General features: G+C 33.6%; 2 protein-coding genes across 4 annotated transcripts; both read right to left on the bottom strand.

The window, feature by feature from the left end:
* Window positions 1-758: 758 nt before the first annotated feature.
* On the bottom strand, window positions 759-3,905 carry LCBK2 (Diacylglycerol kinase family protein). 3 transcript variants are annotated; one of them, XR_013512043.1, is made up of 12 exons: window positions 3,637-3,905; window positions 3,459-3,535; window positions 3,328-3,381; window positions 3,131-3,190; window positions 2,965-3,021; window positions 2,824-2,870; window positions 2,706-2,746; window positions 2,536-2,620; window positions 2,312-2,426; window positions 1,582-1,704; window positions 1,091-1,503; window positions 759-1,030 (listed from the first exon to the last, which is right to left on the bottom strand). XR_013512043.1 is itself a non-coding variant. In XM_078303735.1 (12 exons), the coding sequence occupies exons 1-12, from the start codon at window positions 3,776-3,778 to the stop codon at window positions 845-847; spliced, it is 1,032 nt and encodes a 343-aa protein (XP_078159861.1). In that variant the 5' UTR covers window positions 3,779-3,905; the 3' UTR covers window positions 759-844. The 3 variants fall into 3 exon arrangements, 2 of the variants coding, with proteins under 2 accessions (XP_078159861.1, XP_078159862.1); XM_078303735.1 differs by having other exon boundaries at window positions 759-974; window positions 1,403-1,503; XM_078303736.1 differs by having other exon boundaries at window positions 759-974; window positions 1,403-1,450.
* A 2,880-nt stretch (window positions 3,906-6,785) lies between these two features.
* LOC144555814 (ABC transporter B family member 11-like) lies at window positions 6,786-15,617 on the bottom strand. Its single transcript, XM_078304243.1, has 14 exons — window positions 15,378-15,617; window positions 13,299-13,353; window positions 12,790-13,187; window positions 12,457-12,695; window positions 12,070-12,366; window positions 11,724-11,952; window positions 11,076-11,349; window positions 10,488-10,939; window positions 10,185-10,399; window positions 9,832-10,060; window positions 9,159-9,425; window positions 8,445-8,708; window positions 7,743-8,064; window positions 6,786-7,310 (listed from the first exon to the last, which is right to left on the bottom strand). Exons 1-14 carry the CDS (start codon window positions 15,600-15,602, stop codon window positions 6,988-6,990), a joined length of 3,789 nt encoding a protein of 1,262 aa, XP_078160369.1. The 5' UTR covers window positions 15,603-15,617; the 3' UTR covers window positions 6,786-6,987.
* Window positions 15,618-16,651: the final 1,034 nt, after the last annotated feature.

Below are 16,651 nucleotides of genomic sequence, written 5' to 3'. Positions count from 1 at the left end.
ATCTCAAAAAACATTTTTGATTTCAATAGAAATCGGTGAGGTGTTTTTTTTTCCTTACCTCACTTTAAAAAGATTAAAAACAAACATATTAGCAAGTACTAATCCAACTTAAGTAATTTTCCACACCTTGTATTAATAAGAATAAATCAGTTGGGTCTAAAAAAATAAGCATATTAACCTTCAACAAATAAGCATCAATACAATTTATAGCAAATTTCGTAGGACAAGCCTCTTTAAACTCCATACACAGCATTTTGTGATAAACAAATGACCATAAGGCGAAATATTCCTACACAATAATTATTTGGTCTCTAAAACAAAAAGAGAAATTAGGGTTTGGAACAGAAAATTCGAATCTCCCTGTCAAATATCTCGCGATCCTGAGTTCCACATTTTAGCCCCACACTAGGAAATTCTAAGCATGTCATAACAAACAAAATTCTTTCCTACGAAGAAATTAAATTGATTATTTTCTACAATCAAAGACAAGTATCATCAGTTTGACTGTCTCTACCAAAAAAAATGATTCAGCAAAAGATCAACAAAATTTTACCTTTCGAGAGCCAATTTTGATTCCAATAACAGCAACCTCCATTCTTTATGGAAATATAAAATTTAACAAGTTGCTACTACTAATATACTTGTCAAAGATTACACGACTCTACCTATCGACTGACAAAAGATAATTGTTTACAGAAAAAAGAAATCTTGCCAAAAGATTGCATCTACAAAAATTTTCTGGTATTTACACCATCTTAGTTCAGTTTTTTCTTTGATATTCCCTATAGTACAACCTCATAGATTAAAGCGCAATTGAACCTTAAAAGATACATAGACCAAACATTCAGTAGAGAAAATCAATCGCCCCAGGAAGAAGAGAAATTTTGGTGGAAAGAAATCCCCAATGCTCCCCGTCAGACTGAACATAGATATCACCACATGGAACCTTCTCTTTTACTTCAATCGACTTAACACTGCACCATATAATATATAATAACTGTCATAACCAAAGTAAAATAGATCATTCATTCTGATAATAAAGCTTCATGATCTCACTTCACTTTCACCAAAAGATGAAATGAGTACCAACTTAATAATGTCTTCAGATAACAAAAGGCACGAGCATACATGAATAGGTCATCAAAATAGCACCAACACATTTGCCAACTATATTTGCTCGGATGAAAGACTAAACATGAGATGTATCTGCAAATTTTCTAGTCATCTATATCAAAAGCTCCAAGCACCTAAGCAATATATAGGCTATATACCACTGCAGACATGAGACACCTTACCCCGAAGTCTTCTGACTTTGTCAGTCATAACTACTCACTAGTATCTCATTCTACATACTTCATTTGGTAGAATTCATTGATTCAGTAAACTTAGTCAACTCTCTTACCTTCTGGAAGATACACCTTTCACAGACAGATGGGTCCCGCCATAAAGCCTGTGCAGATTAATAAGAAAATCGTGCCATTTGAAATTCTGGAGAATCACAAGCTGGATGGCACAAGTGAATTTATGTGTTAAAGCTAGTGTAAGACAACAAATGGCAAAAACAGAAAAAAAATAATTTACCTCCAAGTGGCCATTAGTGGGGTCAGCCGTTGGAGTTATCTTCATACCACCACCAAAATATTTGGCATTTCCTATACACATAGCAGTGACTTTTGTAACTGATTCCCACTTTCCCCCATCTACCTATAAAATTTACAGGCAAAATCATTAAAACAATAAAATTAACATGGTATTTAAAAAAATATATTGATTAAGTACTACATCAACTTTCATCCAATTTTTCTGAGATTGAGTGCAGATATGTTCCAGGCTTTTAGTCCCATGAACATTTTGAATACAGTTTGGTTATTCATTTTTTTTAATTCCTATTTGTTTTTTTTTGGCTTGCATTGTGTGTAATAGATACACAAGAGTATTAATGACAATGAATCTAAAACATTTGTACTTCAACTGAGGCAACAGTACTTGCTTATAATCTAATTGAGGTCGCTTTAGCTACTTTTTAGGCTTAATTTTTTAGCTTTATTGGGGCTTAACAGTTCTCTAATAACAGATATGCAAGAACTGGTAAAATTACTGTAATAATATCAAATTGAGGCAATTTTTATTATTCTTGATGCTTAGTAACCTAATTTAGGGTTATTAGGCTTAATTGGGGCTAGTAAGTTCCTAACAGCAATTTAGGAAACTCGTATGATACTGTAATAGTATAAAACTGATTCGCCCTTCACCAGTAAACATTAACTGAAATAGCAGGAAACCATCCTTACAACAGTCCCAAGCAAATCACCTTGATTGCCAGGTCACGGTTTTCATGTCCATTGAAGGCTTTTAAAGCCCCGATAATATAACATAGGTTACCAAACTTCTTATACTGCGAAGAGAAGTAACCAGCCTTTGCACTCCTGCAAGGGTTTAGCCAAGCAAAATAAATTGACTACTTTCATTTCTGGCAATGCGACAGAAAATATTATTCAAATAAAAAGAAAAATTATAGAAATTTTCATTTCTTACAAGTGTATGTCAGCAACATTTACAAAGAAATGCTTGTCCCCAGTAGGTCCCTCTATTGAACCAACATCTAGTTTTGATTTATTTCCTTGAAATATATTATACAGACAGTCAGAATACAAAAATATATAGCTCTTTGAAAGAAAAAAAATATGACAAGAATAGAAAGGAACCTTTTGCAATTCGTTCAACTGCATCATATGGATCATTTTTCCTGAATATAAAAAAGATAGGACCATTTTAAAATAGGCAATTTTATCAAGGAAAGTAAGATGAAAGCATGAAACTCACCATCCAAAGGTTCTAGCAAAATCTGAACCAGTACCAAGTGGAATAAGCTGTGAAAAACAGAAGCGGGAAAAAGGAATTTAATAGAGAAAAGGAAATAAAGCTTAATATGAAAGAGATTTAATTATGTATGTGGATCCTGACCCCAAGTGCAGTTGTAGAAACCAAGGGATTTCCATCCCAGAAGAAGCCATTTACGACCTATTAGGATTAGCAGCAAAATAAGCACTTATAAATTGAATATGAATACATGCATGATCTAGAGCCAACATTTTGTTTTGTTTCTTGTGAAAAATGGTTATAAATTTACCTCATGAAGTGTGCCATCACCTCCAACAGCTATGACGGCTTGAGCTCCTTCCCTAATGGCCTGCAATAAAGAGATTGGCAAGCTAATTGTTTGTTTACTTTGGAGTGTGCATCGATCCTTTTGCTGACGAACTAACTAACCAACTAACTAGTTATAAATCATAAATATAAATAAAAGAATAAAAGTGGTTTGTTTACCTCTCTTGTTATGTGTATAGCATGAGAAGGGCCGGATGTAACAGATTCGCACACCTACCCATGGTAAAAAGCTAATATGAGAAATGAATGTAATGTGGGTAATAATAAGAAGAAGAATAAAATGAACTAACATTGCAGTGATGAGCAAGGCGAGTGCGGAGGTAAGGCAGGAGCTTCTTCCACTCCTTTCCCGTCCGACCGTTGGCGCCTACAATTAGATTAGATGATGAAATAGGAGCAAGATGATGAAATGCATGCAAGTACCTAGTACCTAGTACCTAGTACCTAGTACCTAGTACCTACCCTTACCCTTAGGATTAACAACAAAGACGAAATCTCTCCTCCTCCGGTGAGATGCAGCGGGTGTGGTGCGTTCGGCTGTGAGATCCGCCGAGCCCAACTGCAACTGCTCCGCGCGCAGCGAGAGAGACGAATTGGGAAGTAACGCCATTGATAATTGATTCTCGCTCTCAGTCTCACCGTCTCACCCAACCCAACCTGCCTGTAGCCTGTAGCCTGTCACTGTTAATCAAGTACAACAAAGTACGACTGTCTTTCTTTCTTGGCATCGACTGGCGTGGCCGTGGCGACTCTCTTCTCTTGTCTTATTAGTCTTGACTTTTCTTTGACTCCTTTTCCCGGCCTAATTTTTATTATGGGCCAACGGAACTTGGGCCTCGGTCCATTATTTGTTTGTATTTGGGTCGGTCCATTATTTGGTCAAACCAAAAGGATATAATTGTATTGTAGCTAGTCTCACCATTTCCAATTGCTCATTGTGTACGTACGTAGGCACATTGCAAAGCCATGACGGATAATATATATATGTTAGTCTTTGTCTAAAGTCTAAACGCGTTATTAACTATATATATATATTAATTACTTCGAAGAGAGGTTCAACTGAATCTGTATCCTCTCCATAATATTGACAACTTAAATCTAATTATACTCGATCGGTCAGCTATTGCACCGGATCTGATCGAATTCGGTTGAGATCACCCTTTTGAGACTTAAGCTAATATTATCGACAACCCAATTATCTATTTTGAAGAGAGATCAGATTAATCGTCTTTCCAACTTCCCAAGCCCGAATCAGAAAACAAACATATATATATTATATATCCATCAAAATTACCAAACTGTAAACCTTAATTTGGATCTCACTTCATAATGATTGTGATTTTACTTATATTTTGTTGATGTATTAAGTATAATTTAACATGCATGTATATTTATTGGTCTACGACTATCTGCAAAAAGTTTGCGAATATTTCCTAATTAAAAAAATATATATAGTATTACAACAGATTACACATAAATTAGAACTATTAATATTATAAACAAACAAAAAATCTTTTAACAAAGAAATATAGGAAGCAATTAAAATTAAATTAAAGTTATGTGGTACAACTCATGAATTAGAAATACTATCGTCACAATCTTTTCTAAAGACTATTTAAGAAAATAACGAAATTTTGTATCTTAAAGTAATAAATAAAATTTCCATGCATTGATTTTGAACTATAAAATCAAACAAATTCAGAAAAAAAAAATGTACATTTGTTCTAAAAAATACTTAGATTTACAGAAATAATAAAAACAATGGAAGTATAAAAAATGATCAAGAAACTAGCACAAAATGTACTCAAATACTAAAAATATAAACTTAACTAATTTTTTAATACGATCAAGATATACATATTTCTTATAAAAGATATCGTGTTTTATCAAAAATTAATTGATACATCACATTAATATCCTACAATAAGTATATAATATGTGTTTGTGTCAAATAATCAATTCATTTTATAGTACTTGGTCTAGGGCTCCGTGTGGAAGGTTTTAGGTTTGAAACCATATAAATGATCTTTTGTGGATATAAAATAGTTTGGTGGCTTGACATCCAATCTTTATGACAAAAAAAATCTTCTAAAGCGCATGCACATCGTATTATGTGTTTGTTGGTCTCATTTATGATTCAAAGACCACCAAAATTGTCAAATAACATCCCGTGCATGACCGATTTCCTTGGTTCATCACATACACTTGGTCTACCATTGAACAAATGGGACTAACAAAGTTTTGTTGCCACTGATTTTTTTGTTATCCTAGTTACCACTAAATTATAAATTATGTATCAAGAACGATTAGCAAAAAGATATACATTGTCGTATTATATTTTTAGGATATAGTTAATCATGAATTATAAATATTGTGTGACGAGAGATCTGTAAATAGATATACATTGTTGTATTATATTTTTCTAATATATCAGTATATCATTAATTATAGATAGCGTGGGTAGAATGATCAGCAAAAATATATACATTGTCGTATTAATTATTTATGTTGAATTGATGGTTGTTTATTATTAAATTATAGATGATGTGTGATGAATGATTGGCAAAAAGATATACATATGTTGTCGTATTTTTTTTTTAAATATTAGTTTATGGATGGCATGTGATAGATTAACAAAAAAAGATATACAATATCATATTACTTTCTTTAAAAATACATGTTTATCATGAATTAAAATACATGTCATATATTTTCTTCAAAAAAGATATATGTCATGTTAATTTCTTATAAGATACTTTTTAATTATTAATTATGTAATCATAGTAATTCATAATTTCATATATGCTAATGTAAATGAGAAATTTAATTTGTTTCTTCATTATGATTATTTTATTTAACAAATAAAGACCATTGTTTTTTTTTTCTTCAAATAAAGACTATTGTAGTGTACAAGATTATTCCAATGTGAATGATTATTGAGTTTCACTAAATTTTAAGTAATATAAAAATGCTTCTTTAAGTTATGATTAATTTTTGAACTATTACAATTGCCTTTAAGATTGTTCTCTCAAAACACAATTAACTAATTAACTAAAATAACTAATGAAGTAAACTTTGAGAAGGAAAAAAATATATATAATTGTTGCAATAACATATGGTACTCTTGGCCCACAGAGTTAATATAAACCAAGTCTGCATAATTTCTCAATTGTTGAAAATAGACCAAGTCCAAGGAGCCTGCGACGAAATTTAAAAAAAAAAAAAAATGGAAAGATTAGGATCAAGAAATGTCTTTCACTTTGCTAGTGAGATTTACCAAAAGAAAATATGACCCAACACTCTTTCCTCGGATTTTTCCAGTTTAAGGCCGTAAAACTAGAAAAGAATTTTCCGGTTTCTAATCAAGAAACCGGAAATTTTTTTTTGCTGGTTTGGGTACTTTTGAAAATTCAGATGATGTTTGGTTATTTTTTTAAATTTTTTTTCTTTTGGATATAAATAAAAACATCGGTAGATATGAATGAGGGGCTTCCCGTTCCTTTTCTGGTTTCTTTTTATTTCTAATAATTTTCTTTGCAATTTGTGGAAAGGGAACGGGGGGTTTTATGAATTACAGTTTTGATGAATGAGCAAGGACAGTTTCAAAATATTTGTCGTTCATATGGGAAACTAAACCAATATTTATGAGGAAATTAGATCTAATTAAACAAATATTAATTCAACTACTTGTCAATTGAATTGAAATGAGGTCTGAAATTTACATGCCTTATTTCTTAGAATAATAAAAATAAAACAAAGATATATATATTCTGTAGACACAACAGTTAATATATTATGTTGGTTCCATGGTGATCCTAACTAGGCAGAGCTCATGCTGAGTTCTACCAAAGATGCATAGGCCCCATTTCTATGGCAGATAAGCTCCTCATGCCTTCCTTTCTCCACCACTGTTCCATTTTTTATTACCGCAATTATGTCAGAGCCTTTTATTGTGGATAAACGGTGAGCAACCACCACAGTTGTCCGACCAACCATCACTCGATCCAGTGCTTCTTGTACTGCATGCTCTGACTCTGCGTCCAGTGCACTTGTTGCCTCGTCAAGTAACAACACCTTTGGGTCCTTCAAAATGGCCCTTGCTATGGCCACACGTTGCTTCTGACCGCCTGATAGTTGTATGCCTGAAAACCTCCACAATTAGGTTCATGTGTTTTTGTGTGTTCGAGTGTGAATGCATATGCGGAGTATGCTATGAAAAAACAAATCTTCAAACTTGTGGACTTGGTAGAATTCTCTATAAAACTTCAGACCAAAATAAAAAATAAAATGCTAAGATCGATAATTAGTTTACTCTTAAGATTTATCAAATCATACAGATAGATTTTCACTTGTATGCCTATATAACAAGATGCGAATTTTGAAATATTAGATTTTCCTTGCAGTGCATGCTGGAATGCATGCGGTTTTCTACCACAAAAGCATTGCATACTGTATATGCAGACAACATATATAAGCGGTATGCAATTCGCATTTTAAAACAATGGATATAAGTGTGAAGATCATTTTATGCAAAATTGTAACTAGGTTATGTAAGGTAAAAGTTATTACAGTACCTCTCTCTCCAACAATTGTATTGTACCCGTCAGGTAACCCCGAGACAAACTGATGTGCATTGGCTGCCTTGGCAACTGCTATGATCTCTTCTTCTGTCACCTCTCCCTGTTTACCATATGCTATATTTGCATGTATTGTGTCATTGAATAGTACAGGTTCCTGGGCTACTAGCCCAACTTGCTGTCTCAGCCAGCGGACTTGCAGATTCTGTAGCTCGATTCCATCAAATAAGACTTTCCCCGAGTCGGGATCATAGAATCGTTCAAGGAGTGCTATCACAGTGGACTTACCACTACCACTCTCTCCAACAAGCGCGACACTCTATATTTAATTAAAAATATGGTAAGTAACTTTGTGTCTATGTAATACATTTAAATTGTAGTCCTGGTACGTGGGATAACATGCATTGCATGTTGATAAATATACATGTATGTATGGGAATGTGCCAGTCAATATTAATTAATTTCAGATTATTGGGTGCTTGGTTTGGGTCTCATGACTTCAAAATCCAAATGGGCCAGAGTTTATTGAGGCTCTAATCCAAGATTATACAGTCCTCGCATGCATAATGTGATACCTTTTAGGTTCTAACTATTCTTTTAAATCCTGCTAGGTAATATATAGTCCTTGCAACAACAGAGAGATAAAAAATAATGAAGCAATATTTTTGTAATTGCACAAAATTAATGTGATATATATACCTTTCCAGAGGGGATAAGGAGAGACAAATCTTTAAATATAGGTGACTCAGGTCGTGCAGGGTAAGTGAATACAATGCTTTTTAGTTCAATTTCACCCCTAACATTTTTCAAAACTATACCCTCTTCACTGCTTGAATCAATCTTCGATTTTCTATCAAGGATTTCAAATATGGAAGTGGTAGAATCTTTTGCCTTAGTGGTATCAGACCCCATTGCACTGGTTCTTGAAACTCCAGTTGTAGATAATACCAAAGCAAAAAAAACCTATAAACATTAGGAAAAAAAAAAATGTTAGAAAAGAAGTAAAGAACATCATATGGAATTAAGGAATATGAGGAAGCTGCATGTCTATGGAAAGATCTCGATGCACACGACATAAATAAATTCTACTTACTATTTTTTCTTTTGAGGAGAAAGCCCTTAGGCGTAATAAATTCTACTTTTGCTGCTTCCTTCAAAGGCATGGCCGTCCTTGGGTGTGTATTCTTTGTGGTTTTTGTTTATTTACTAAACTTTATATGTAATTAAATTTTTGTCAAGGGAAGCATATTTTACCGCCCCATTCATGTAAGTCTTTAGTAAAAAATTGACTCAACCACAAAGGCAATACAGGTTGACATAAAGTGCATGAATAACATAATTAACCATAATAGTAAAAGTGTTATTAAAACACAGATAAAATAGCAATTAAGGTGCTAATATCTTAATACTTACCCGGAATACTTCAGTAAATGTGGCTTCTCCATTGTGCACAAGCTTTGCTCCAACATAGAAACAAAGTGCATACGCAAAATAGAACAACAAAAAGGACAATCCATATCCCAATCCACCAATTAATCCTGCTCTAATCCCCTGTTTCATCGGTCCATCACACTTTTTATTGTATGCATCAATCACTTTTTGCTCCACACAAAATGATGCTACCGTGCGGATTCCACTAACTGCGTCATTGGCAATCTGACTTGCATCCTCATACATCATCTGCTTAGAAAAGATACATATAAGTTAAACTTTCTTCTTAGTTTAATAATTTTATCAAGTATAACTGCTAACCAATATTTTAGGTAAACTTGTACTGGACCTTCTGGCAAGATAAAAATTTGGAGATGTCCTCATTGTCAATCACCTAAATGGTCCAATCATCATTTAACAAGGCCAGTTCAAATTAAGTGTAAATAAATTATACCAGAGTTGTTGTAAATAACTGTTTTTACTTTATTAATCAAATTGTTGTGGGGGCTAAACAGCCTCCGACCTTAAGAAAAACAAGGCCAGTTATTCAACTCAGATTGGGTTTGGTTGTGTGAGATCATCCTGAGTCAAATTTGAGGGATGCAATAATGAATTAATATCAATTTATCTAATTCAAATACGAATCATATATTACCTTTGCATTTGCACTAAATCCCTTCAAAAATTTCACTTGAAAGTAACCCTGTAAACCGACCAAAGGAATCACCACCAGTATTATAAGTGTTAGCTTCCAATTTGCAATAATGGCCACAAGAAATCCGGCAATGATGGTTGCTAAAGTTTGTACATTTAATGCTAGATTGTCTCCTACAAGCCTCTTTATATTTACAGCATCTGTAGATAGCCGTGCGCTAATTGACCCACTACATGCAAAGAGAAAAGAATAACAGGTTGAAGTTTCTGTTTACACAGGTTAGTTTGCATGAGAATGAAAACACACATGCTCTTAATTACACAAATTAAAAAGGCAAAAAAAAAAAAAAGAACCTTGAATTCTTAGGGTCATCAAACCAATTGATCTCCTGATGAACCACGCTTTTAAAAGTCAATGATCGAATCCGTTCAATCAGCTTCCCGCCAGCCATGCCAAATAGAAAGTACTCAACTGGCATGACGAATAAAGAAACACTACCCATAACTACATACATTGAGGCCCAAAATCTTGAATCTTTCAATAGTCGATGTGGTGGTTCATAAAACACCTGGACAGAGTTAGACCTGGATATTTCATTATTACTGCACTTTCATAAAGCAATTAAAGACTTCATATTTATTTATAACAAAATGCACCTTAATGGAGCTAGATATTAATATGCTTAATATTGGAAACATAACACCATGCACCATTGCTGCAATGGACCCAAAAAGTAACACTAAAGCCTCTGGTTTGTTCAGAGCAAAGAGGCGTCGCATTGGTACAGTCTTTGTAGCAGCATCTGGATCTTGATTAGTACCTTCGGTTTCTTTCACCACTGTAGCATCAGGGAAATCTTGAGCATGTGTTACTGCAAAGGCATTCATTGAACGCCTGCTGCTGTTCCCAAGTGAGGAGATGCTTCGACTTTGTCTGTTGATTAGGGATCTTGAGACATGAGCAGAGTTTGTGCCAGGGGTTGCTTGTAAGGGAAGGTCTATGTCTCCTTCAGGTGGTGACGGTGCATACTTGTCTTGGTGCATCTCTTGTAGATGTATTAATTGTGAGTAAGCTCCGTCTCTGTTTTTTATCAACTCGGCATGTGATCCTGTAAATATTATTTGCCTTTGAGTTGTAACAATAGTCATACAATAAAATTAAATTGAAATATCTAGAAATACGAATCTAGTGTTGTTTTTTCCAATATATATATATATATATATATATGAATTTGGAATAGTGACCTTGTTCAACTAATTTTCCTTGGTGTATAACCGCAATGGCATCAGCATTTCTAACTGTGCTTAGTCGATGCGCAACAATTATGGTGGTTCTCTCTAACATAATCCTGTTTAAGGCTTCTTGTACCACCCTCTCCGATTCTAGGTCCAAAGCACTTGTTGCTTCATCTAAAAGTAAAATTTTGGGGTTTTTTATTATGGCCCTTGCAATTGCAATCCTTTGCTTTTGGCCCCCTGAAAGCTGTATTCCTCTCTCTCCAACCATTGTATCAATCCCCTAAAAAAACATAATGAAAATTTAATTAGATCACTTCAAACCTATGATGAATTGGTCATTTTCTTCCATTCTATGCATTTATTGGTAGAGGAATTACATATATTGCATTTGGTTAAAAATGATGAACATAATATTTCGGGGAATTATATACCTAATTGTTTCAAGCAAACTGTCGGAAATTTTAAATATTTCAAAAATATAAGTTGTTGTTTTCCACTGGAAAATCACAACATCTCGATCGGTATCTCACACTCCCCTACAGAAAGTGAATTACTGGGCAGACGCTAAGAAATTAAAGATCATGAACCCAGAAAATATATATTTGCCATTAAACTTAAGATTGAATTAGGAAATGTTATTAAATTAAGCAATACATTTGGCAACTTGTCGACAAATTTAGCAGCATTAGCAAGCTCGATTGCTGTCTTGATCTCTTCAATAGTGGCATCTTCTTTACCGTAAGTTATATTTTGCTTGATAGTTGTAGCAAAGAGCAAGGGTTCTTGGCTAACCAAACCAACCTTTCTCCTTATCCACCCCAGCTTCATCGTTTTTAAATCAACCCCGTCTATCAATACTTGCCCAGATTGAGGATCATAGAACCTGCATTTAATTAATTAGTTCATAAAATTAATCACAAAAATATAATTAAGTAGGTACATATATATTCCATGCAAACTTTAACTAATTAATATCTCACTGGCGCTTCAATTTAATTACCTCTGTACCAAGTTGACAACAGTTGATTTGCCACTGCCGCTTTCTCCGACTATGGCCATAGTGGCGGCACTTGATACTTTTAAGGAAAAGCCATTAAATATCAAATGATCAGGCCTTGTGGGGTAACTGAAGTAGACATCCTTTAACTCCACATCACCCTTTAAGTCGTTGAGTACAATACCAGTAGTATCACTGGCATCAATATCTGGTTTTCTTTTGATAGTCTCAAACATTCGGTAGGCTGCTGCTTGGCCTTGAGCAAAGGCTGTGATGCATGGAGTCGCCTGGCCTAAGGACCTGCATGCATGGTACAAGTAATTAATTCACAAGTAAGTAATTAAAATCCCATCCCAATTAATAAATTAATTAAGTAACTTAATTACGTACATTGCCCCAATCATGACTGACATGAGGATATTGATAACGATTCCTCCATTGTATCCTTTGTTCACTATGAGTTGTGAGCCGTACCATACTGCCAGCCCATAGCTACAGAACAAAATCATGAAAACTGATCCCATACCGAGCCCGGTCACTGTTCCTTCCCGTACAAAGGATTTGTAGGCATTGTGTATCAGCTGGTTGTATGTTGTAACAGCTTGGCTCTCACCGTTGAATGATGCCACCTATTAATTAAGTATATATCAGCTGGTTGTATGTTGTAACAGCTTGACTCATCAAATGAAGCAACTACACATATAAATTAATAAATATACGTACCGTTCGGATTGAACCAATGGTTTGTTCAGCCACATTACCGGCCTCGCCATATTTTGCTTGTGCACGTGTAGACAGCGTAGACAGCAATCGAGAGACTACAGCACCAGCCAGGACAGATGGAGGGATGCAAGAGAGCAACACCAGTGCTAGAAGCCATCCTCTTACAAATGCCACGATGAAACCCCCGAAAAATGTGGTGATCAACTGCAAAAATTTTCCTACCTTCTCACCAATGGAATCTTGAATTAGTAATGTATCACCAGACATTCGCTCCACGACTTGGCCACTAGTCAGTTCTTTATCAAAGAAGGCTATATCTTGTCTCAAAATTGATTTCAGGTACAATGCCCTGATCCGTGCCGCTTGCCTCTCTCCGGTTATTGTCCAGCACGTCACCGCTGCATGTCATACAATTCATTTTTAATTAATTAGTCTCATTACGTACTCTGCATATCTCTAGATCTCTCTCTATATAATATATATGTAAGTGAATTAATTAATAGACTAACCAAGAAGAGAAGCAACTCCTGCTGCAATTCCCAGATATATGAAGTTCATAATAACCTAAAGTAAAATTAATCAATATTAATAAATAATGCAATTTTTTATTACAATTATCAACATTATATAATTCTTGTAATAATAAGATCGATAATAAAGATTTAATGTTTTAACTTCCGTTTCAAATTATTAGTGTCAAATCTAAACCGACTTCCCAAATGACTATGAAACTTTAATTAATATAAGCACAACTCATTGTGTCATGGGGGAGCTAGAGACCATCGTTAATTTAACAATATATTGTTATTTTTACTATTTTCATAATAAATTACAAGAAAAATTATAATATCATATTAGGAAAATAGATCGTCGACTAATAATTACATTTTATGAACTTAAGTATTATTTAATATTAAACAAAAATATGATATTAGTCAAATATGGTATTCGACAAAATGGAATAAAAGAGAAAGGAAAGACAATTAGCTTGAGTGAAATTTTGAACTTATATTGTTAAATTTAAATTTTACAAGCTTATATTGTTAAATTTAAATTTTGAACTTTATATGGATAGTAATAAATCAGGCTTATATTGTTAATTTAAAATTTGAACTTTTGAAAAATAATTAAAATTGTCAAAACAAAAAAAAAATTGTCGAATGATCCCCCTTAGATTGGAATTTTTTTTATAAACCGTAATTAATTAAATTAATTTTAGCAAAGCAACATGATTACTTTTATTTTTACAAAAATCACAAGGACCGAATAAGAGATAGTCTCCACATTTTACTTTTTGGAGAGACCGAATTTTCCAAGCATTTTTCATTTTTCGTGTAGTCAACCGTGTACAAAGGTATTTTTCTTGGGACCGAATTGGGAATTCGGTCTCCCATGTTGTTTTTTATAAACCATAATTAATAAAAATAATTTTTTTTGTTTCGTGTAATTTAGGTTTTTGTAGTGTAATTAATAATTAGAATTTTTTAATTTGCATGCAGAGTAATTTACCGATATTTTTATTAATATCCAACTTAATGTAGAGCATTCAAAAAGTGATTACACCAGCATGTAGAGCATTCAAAAATACACAGAATTGACACAAATTTCAATTTGTTTGGATTTTTCTACAATTAGTTATGAATTTTCAAAGTTCAACTTTTGAAAAAGCTTTAAACAGTCTTAACTTTGGCTAGGAAAGTCGGATTTCCGCGTATGACCACTTTTCGGAAAAGGGGGGGGGGGGGGGGGTGGTACGAGATGGATCTGAATTTTTCCTGGGGGAAATCCCCGGGCATTCGAAGCATCATAATTTTAAAAAATAACTTTATATAACAATAAAGAATCATAGACCTAAATTAATTTTAAAATGATGATTATAGAATATCAATGTATTTACTTAAAAATGATAATTTATGCTGCCACTTTCTACAAAAAAAAAAAATATATTACGCAATCATATATTTTATTTTGGGCTTAGATCATTTTTTGGGAGAAGCAAAGAGACATAAAAAGAATGGGTGTAAAACTAAGGGAAGGAAAATGTTTATTTTAGTGGGTCTTACATGGTTATTTTGACAAAGAATTTGAAGAGAGAGTATTTTGACAGACTTTTTTTCAAGATAGGTGATTTTGTAAAATATACCGTTGAGACAGACCACAACGACCGTTGTTATATAGGTTAATTAATTACCATTAATTATTCATAAAGTAATTAATTAAGGCGTCACCATCAACAACAAATGGGGATTGATTGACCAGAACAATGGGTTATGGGATTTGATAATTAATTGCATCTGAGTCCCCGCAATTTTGTATTAATATATGTGTGTGTGTGTGTGTGCAGCTGTCATGTGAAAATTAATAAAATTGTCCTTGAATTCTATGAATCCAAAAAGTGAAGTGTGTAACAAATTAATTAATTGTCATGTTATTTAATTATCATCCTGCTATAAATATTTTGGTTTGCAATTAATCTGAGTTATTTTACATTAATTAGTTGAATGAAAAAATGGAGACATGATTTTCCTTAATTTGTGTTAAGCATGATGACATAAAGAAAGAATGAAAGAAAGAAAGAATATTAATACCTTGGTGACACGATGGAGAACATTTTGATCTGTAGCAGCTCCAAAGGCATCTATAACATCACCAAAAATGAAGGTCATGATTGGTTGCGCCATCCCATTCGCCACCGCTCCTACTGCACCAACCACCATCATTGCCACATCAAATCCATCAGCAAACGCAAACAATTTGTACAGAGCCACCTTCTTTTTCTCCTCCGCCTTAATCTTTCTTCCTTCTTGCTCCATCTCTTCATCATTTTCTAATTCCTTCCTCATTATTAATTAAGACAACTCTCTCTCTCTCTCTCTCTCTCTCTCTCTCTTTATTGTATATATATATATATGTGTTGTTAATTATTAAACTATACATAATCTAATTTATTTATTACACACTCATATGCTAAATGGTCAACGCGCCGATCTGTCGAATCTCTGATTTTGATTTTGATTTTGATTTTGATTTTGTTCTTTGTTCTTTTTCTTTCTTTATATAAATTAATTAATATTATTAATTGTCAAGGTGTCAACTGTGCATGACGTTCACGTTGGAAAAATAATCCACAAGTGACAACTCCCTTTTAAATTTTCAAATTCTTGGATTTAACCCACTCTACATTCAAATAATGAAATCTCATACGGTCAAGTATATATTAATATATATGTTCTATATATTCAGAAACAATAATATAAATCAATGACCTTAATTAATAAACAAGTATAAGAACATAACTAACTAAAAAATATATATATATATATATATTTTTATATAATATTTAATAAGCAAAAGATACCTTAAGGGGAATTAATTGTAGAAAAATCTCATACAATCTTTATATAATCTTTATCTGATGGCTGATGAGAAGAAACGGAATGAAAATTTATGGCGCTCCGTTAATTTCTTTTCTTTTCCTCCAGCCTCTCTCTCGGTCTCTTCTCCTCCGGCCAGAGAACGAGAAAGCTTCCATCCCGATTCCTTCCTCCAGCCTCTCTCTCTCGGTCTCTTCTCCTCCGGCCAGAGAACGAGAAAGCTTCCATCCCGATTCCCGACCTCGCGCGTCTCCCTCTTTCTTTTCCTCCAGCCTCTCTCTCGGTCTCTTCTCCTCCGCCCAGTCAGTCCAGCTTCAGCTCCGCCCAACTCCGACGACTCAGCTTCCCCAGCCGCACGAGCTCCTCCAGGATAGGTACTCTCTCTCAGTCACCTTTAATATATATATATATATATATATATATATATATTTTTTGGGTATCAAGGTTTAATCAATTAGTTGATTTAGAGTAGTATGTATGGTTTAATC

This window comes from Carex rostrata, chromosome 6, assembly GCF_964058835.1.
Source record: "Carex rostrata chromosome 6, lpCarRost1.2, whole genome shotgun sequence".
Classification (NCBI taxonomy): Eukaryota; Viridiplantae; Streptophyta; class Magnoliopsida; order Poales; family Cyperaceae; genus Carex; species Carex rostrata.
The sequence above is the reverse complement of the archived record's forward strand: the minus strand, read 5'-3'. Positions and strand labels throughout refer to the sequence as shown.

Bases quoted from the DNA above. Each gene is read 5' to 3' on its own strand.
- LOC144555814 (XM_078304243.1), bottom strand. From the start codon at position 15,602: ATGGAGCAAGAAGGAAGAAAGATTAAGGCGGAGGAGAAAAAGAAGGTG. The intron at 13,188-13,298 runs GTTAGTCTATTA...TATGACATGCAG, and splicing joins AGGAGTTGCTTCTCTTCTTG to CGGTGACGTGCTGGACAATA. The intron at 8,065-8,444 runs GTATATATATCA...AATTAAATATAG, and splicing joins TCCTTATCCCCTCTGGAAAG to AGTGTCGCGCTTGTTGGAGA.
- LCBK2 (XM_078303735.1), bottom strand. From the start codon at position 3,778: ATGGCGTTACTTCCCAATTCGTCTCTCTCGCTGCGCGCGGAGCAGTTG. The intron at 2,871-2,964 runs GTCAGGATCCAC...TGTTTTTCACAG, and splicing joins TTTCTACAACTGCACTTGGG to CTTATTCCACTTGGTACTGG. The intron at 2,621-2,705 runs GTTCCTTTCTAT...ATATATTTCAAG, and splicing joins AGTTGAACGAATTGCAAAAG to GAAATAAATCAAAACTAGAT.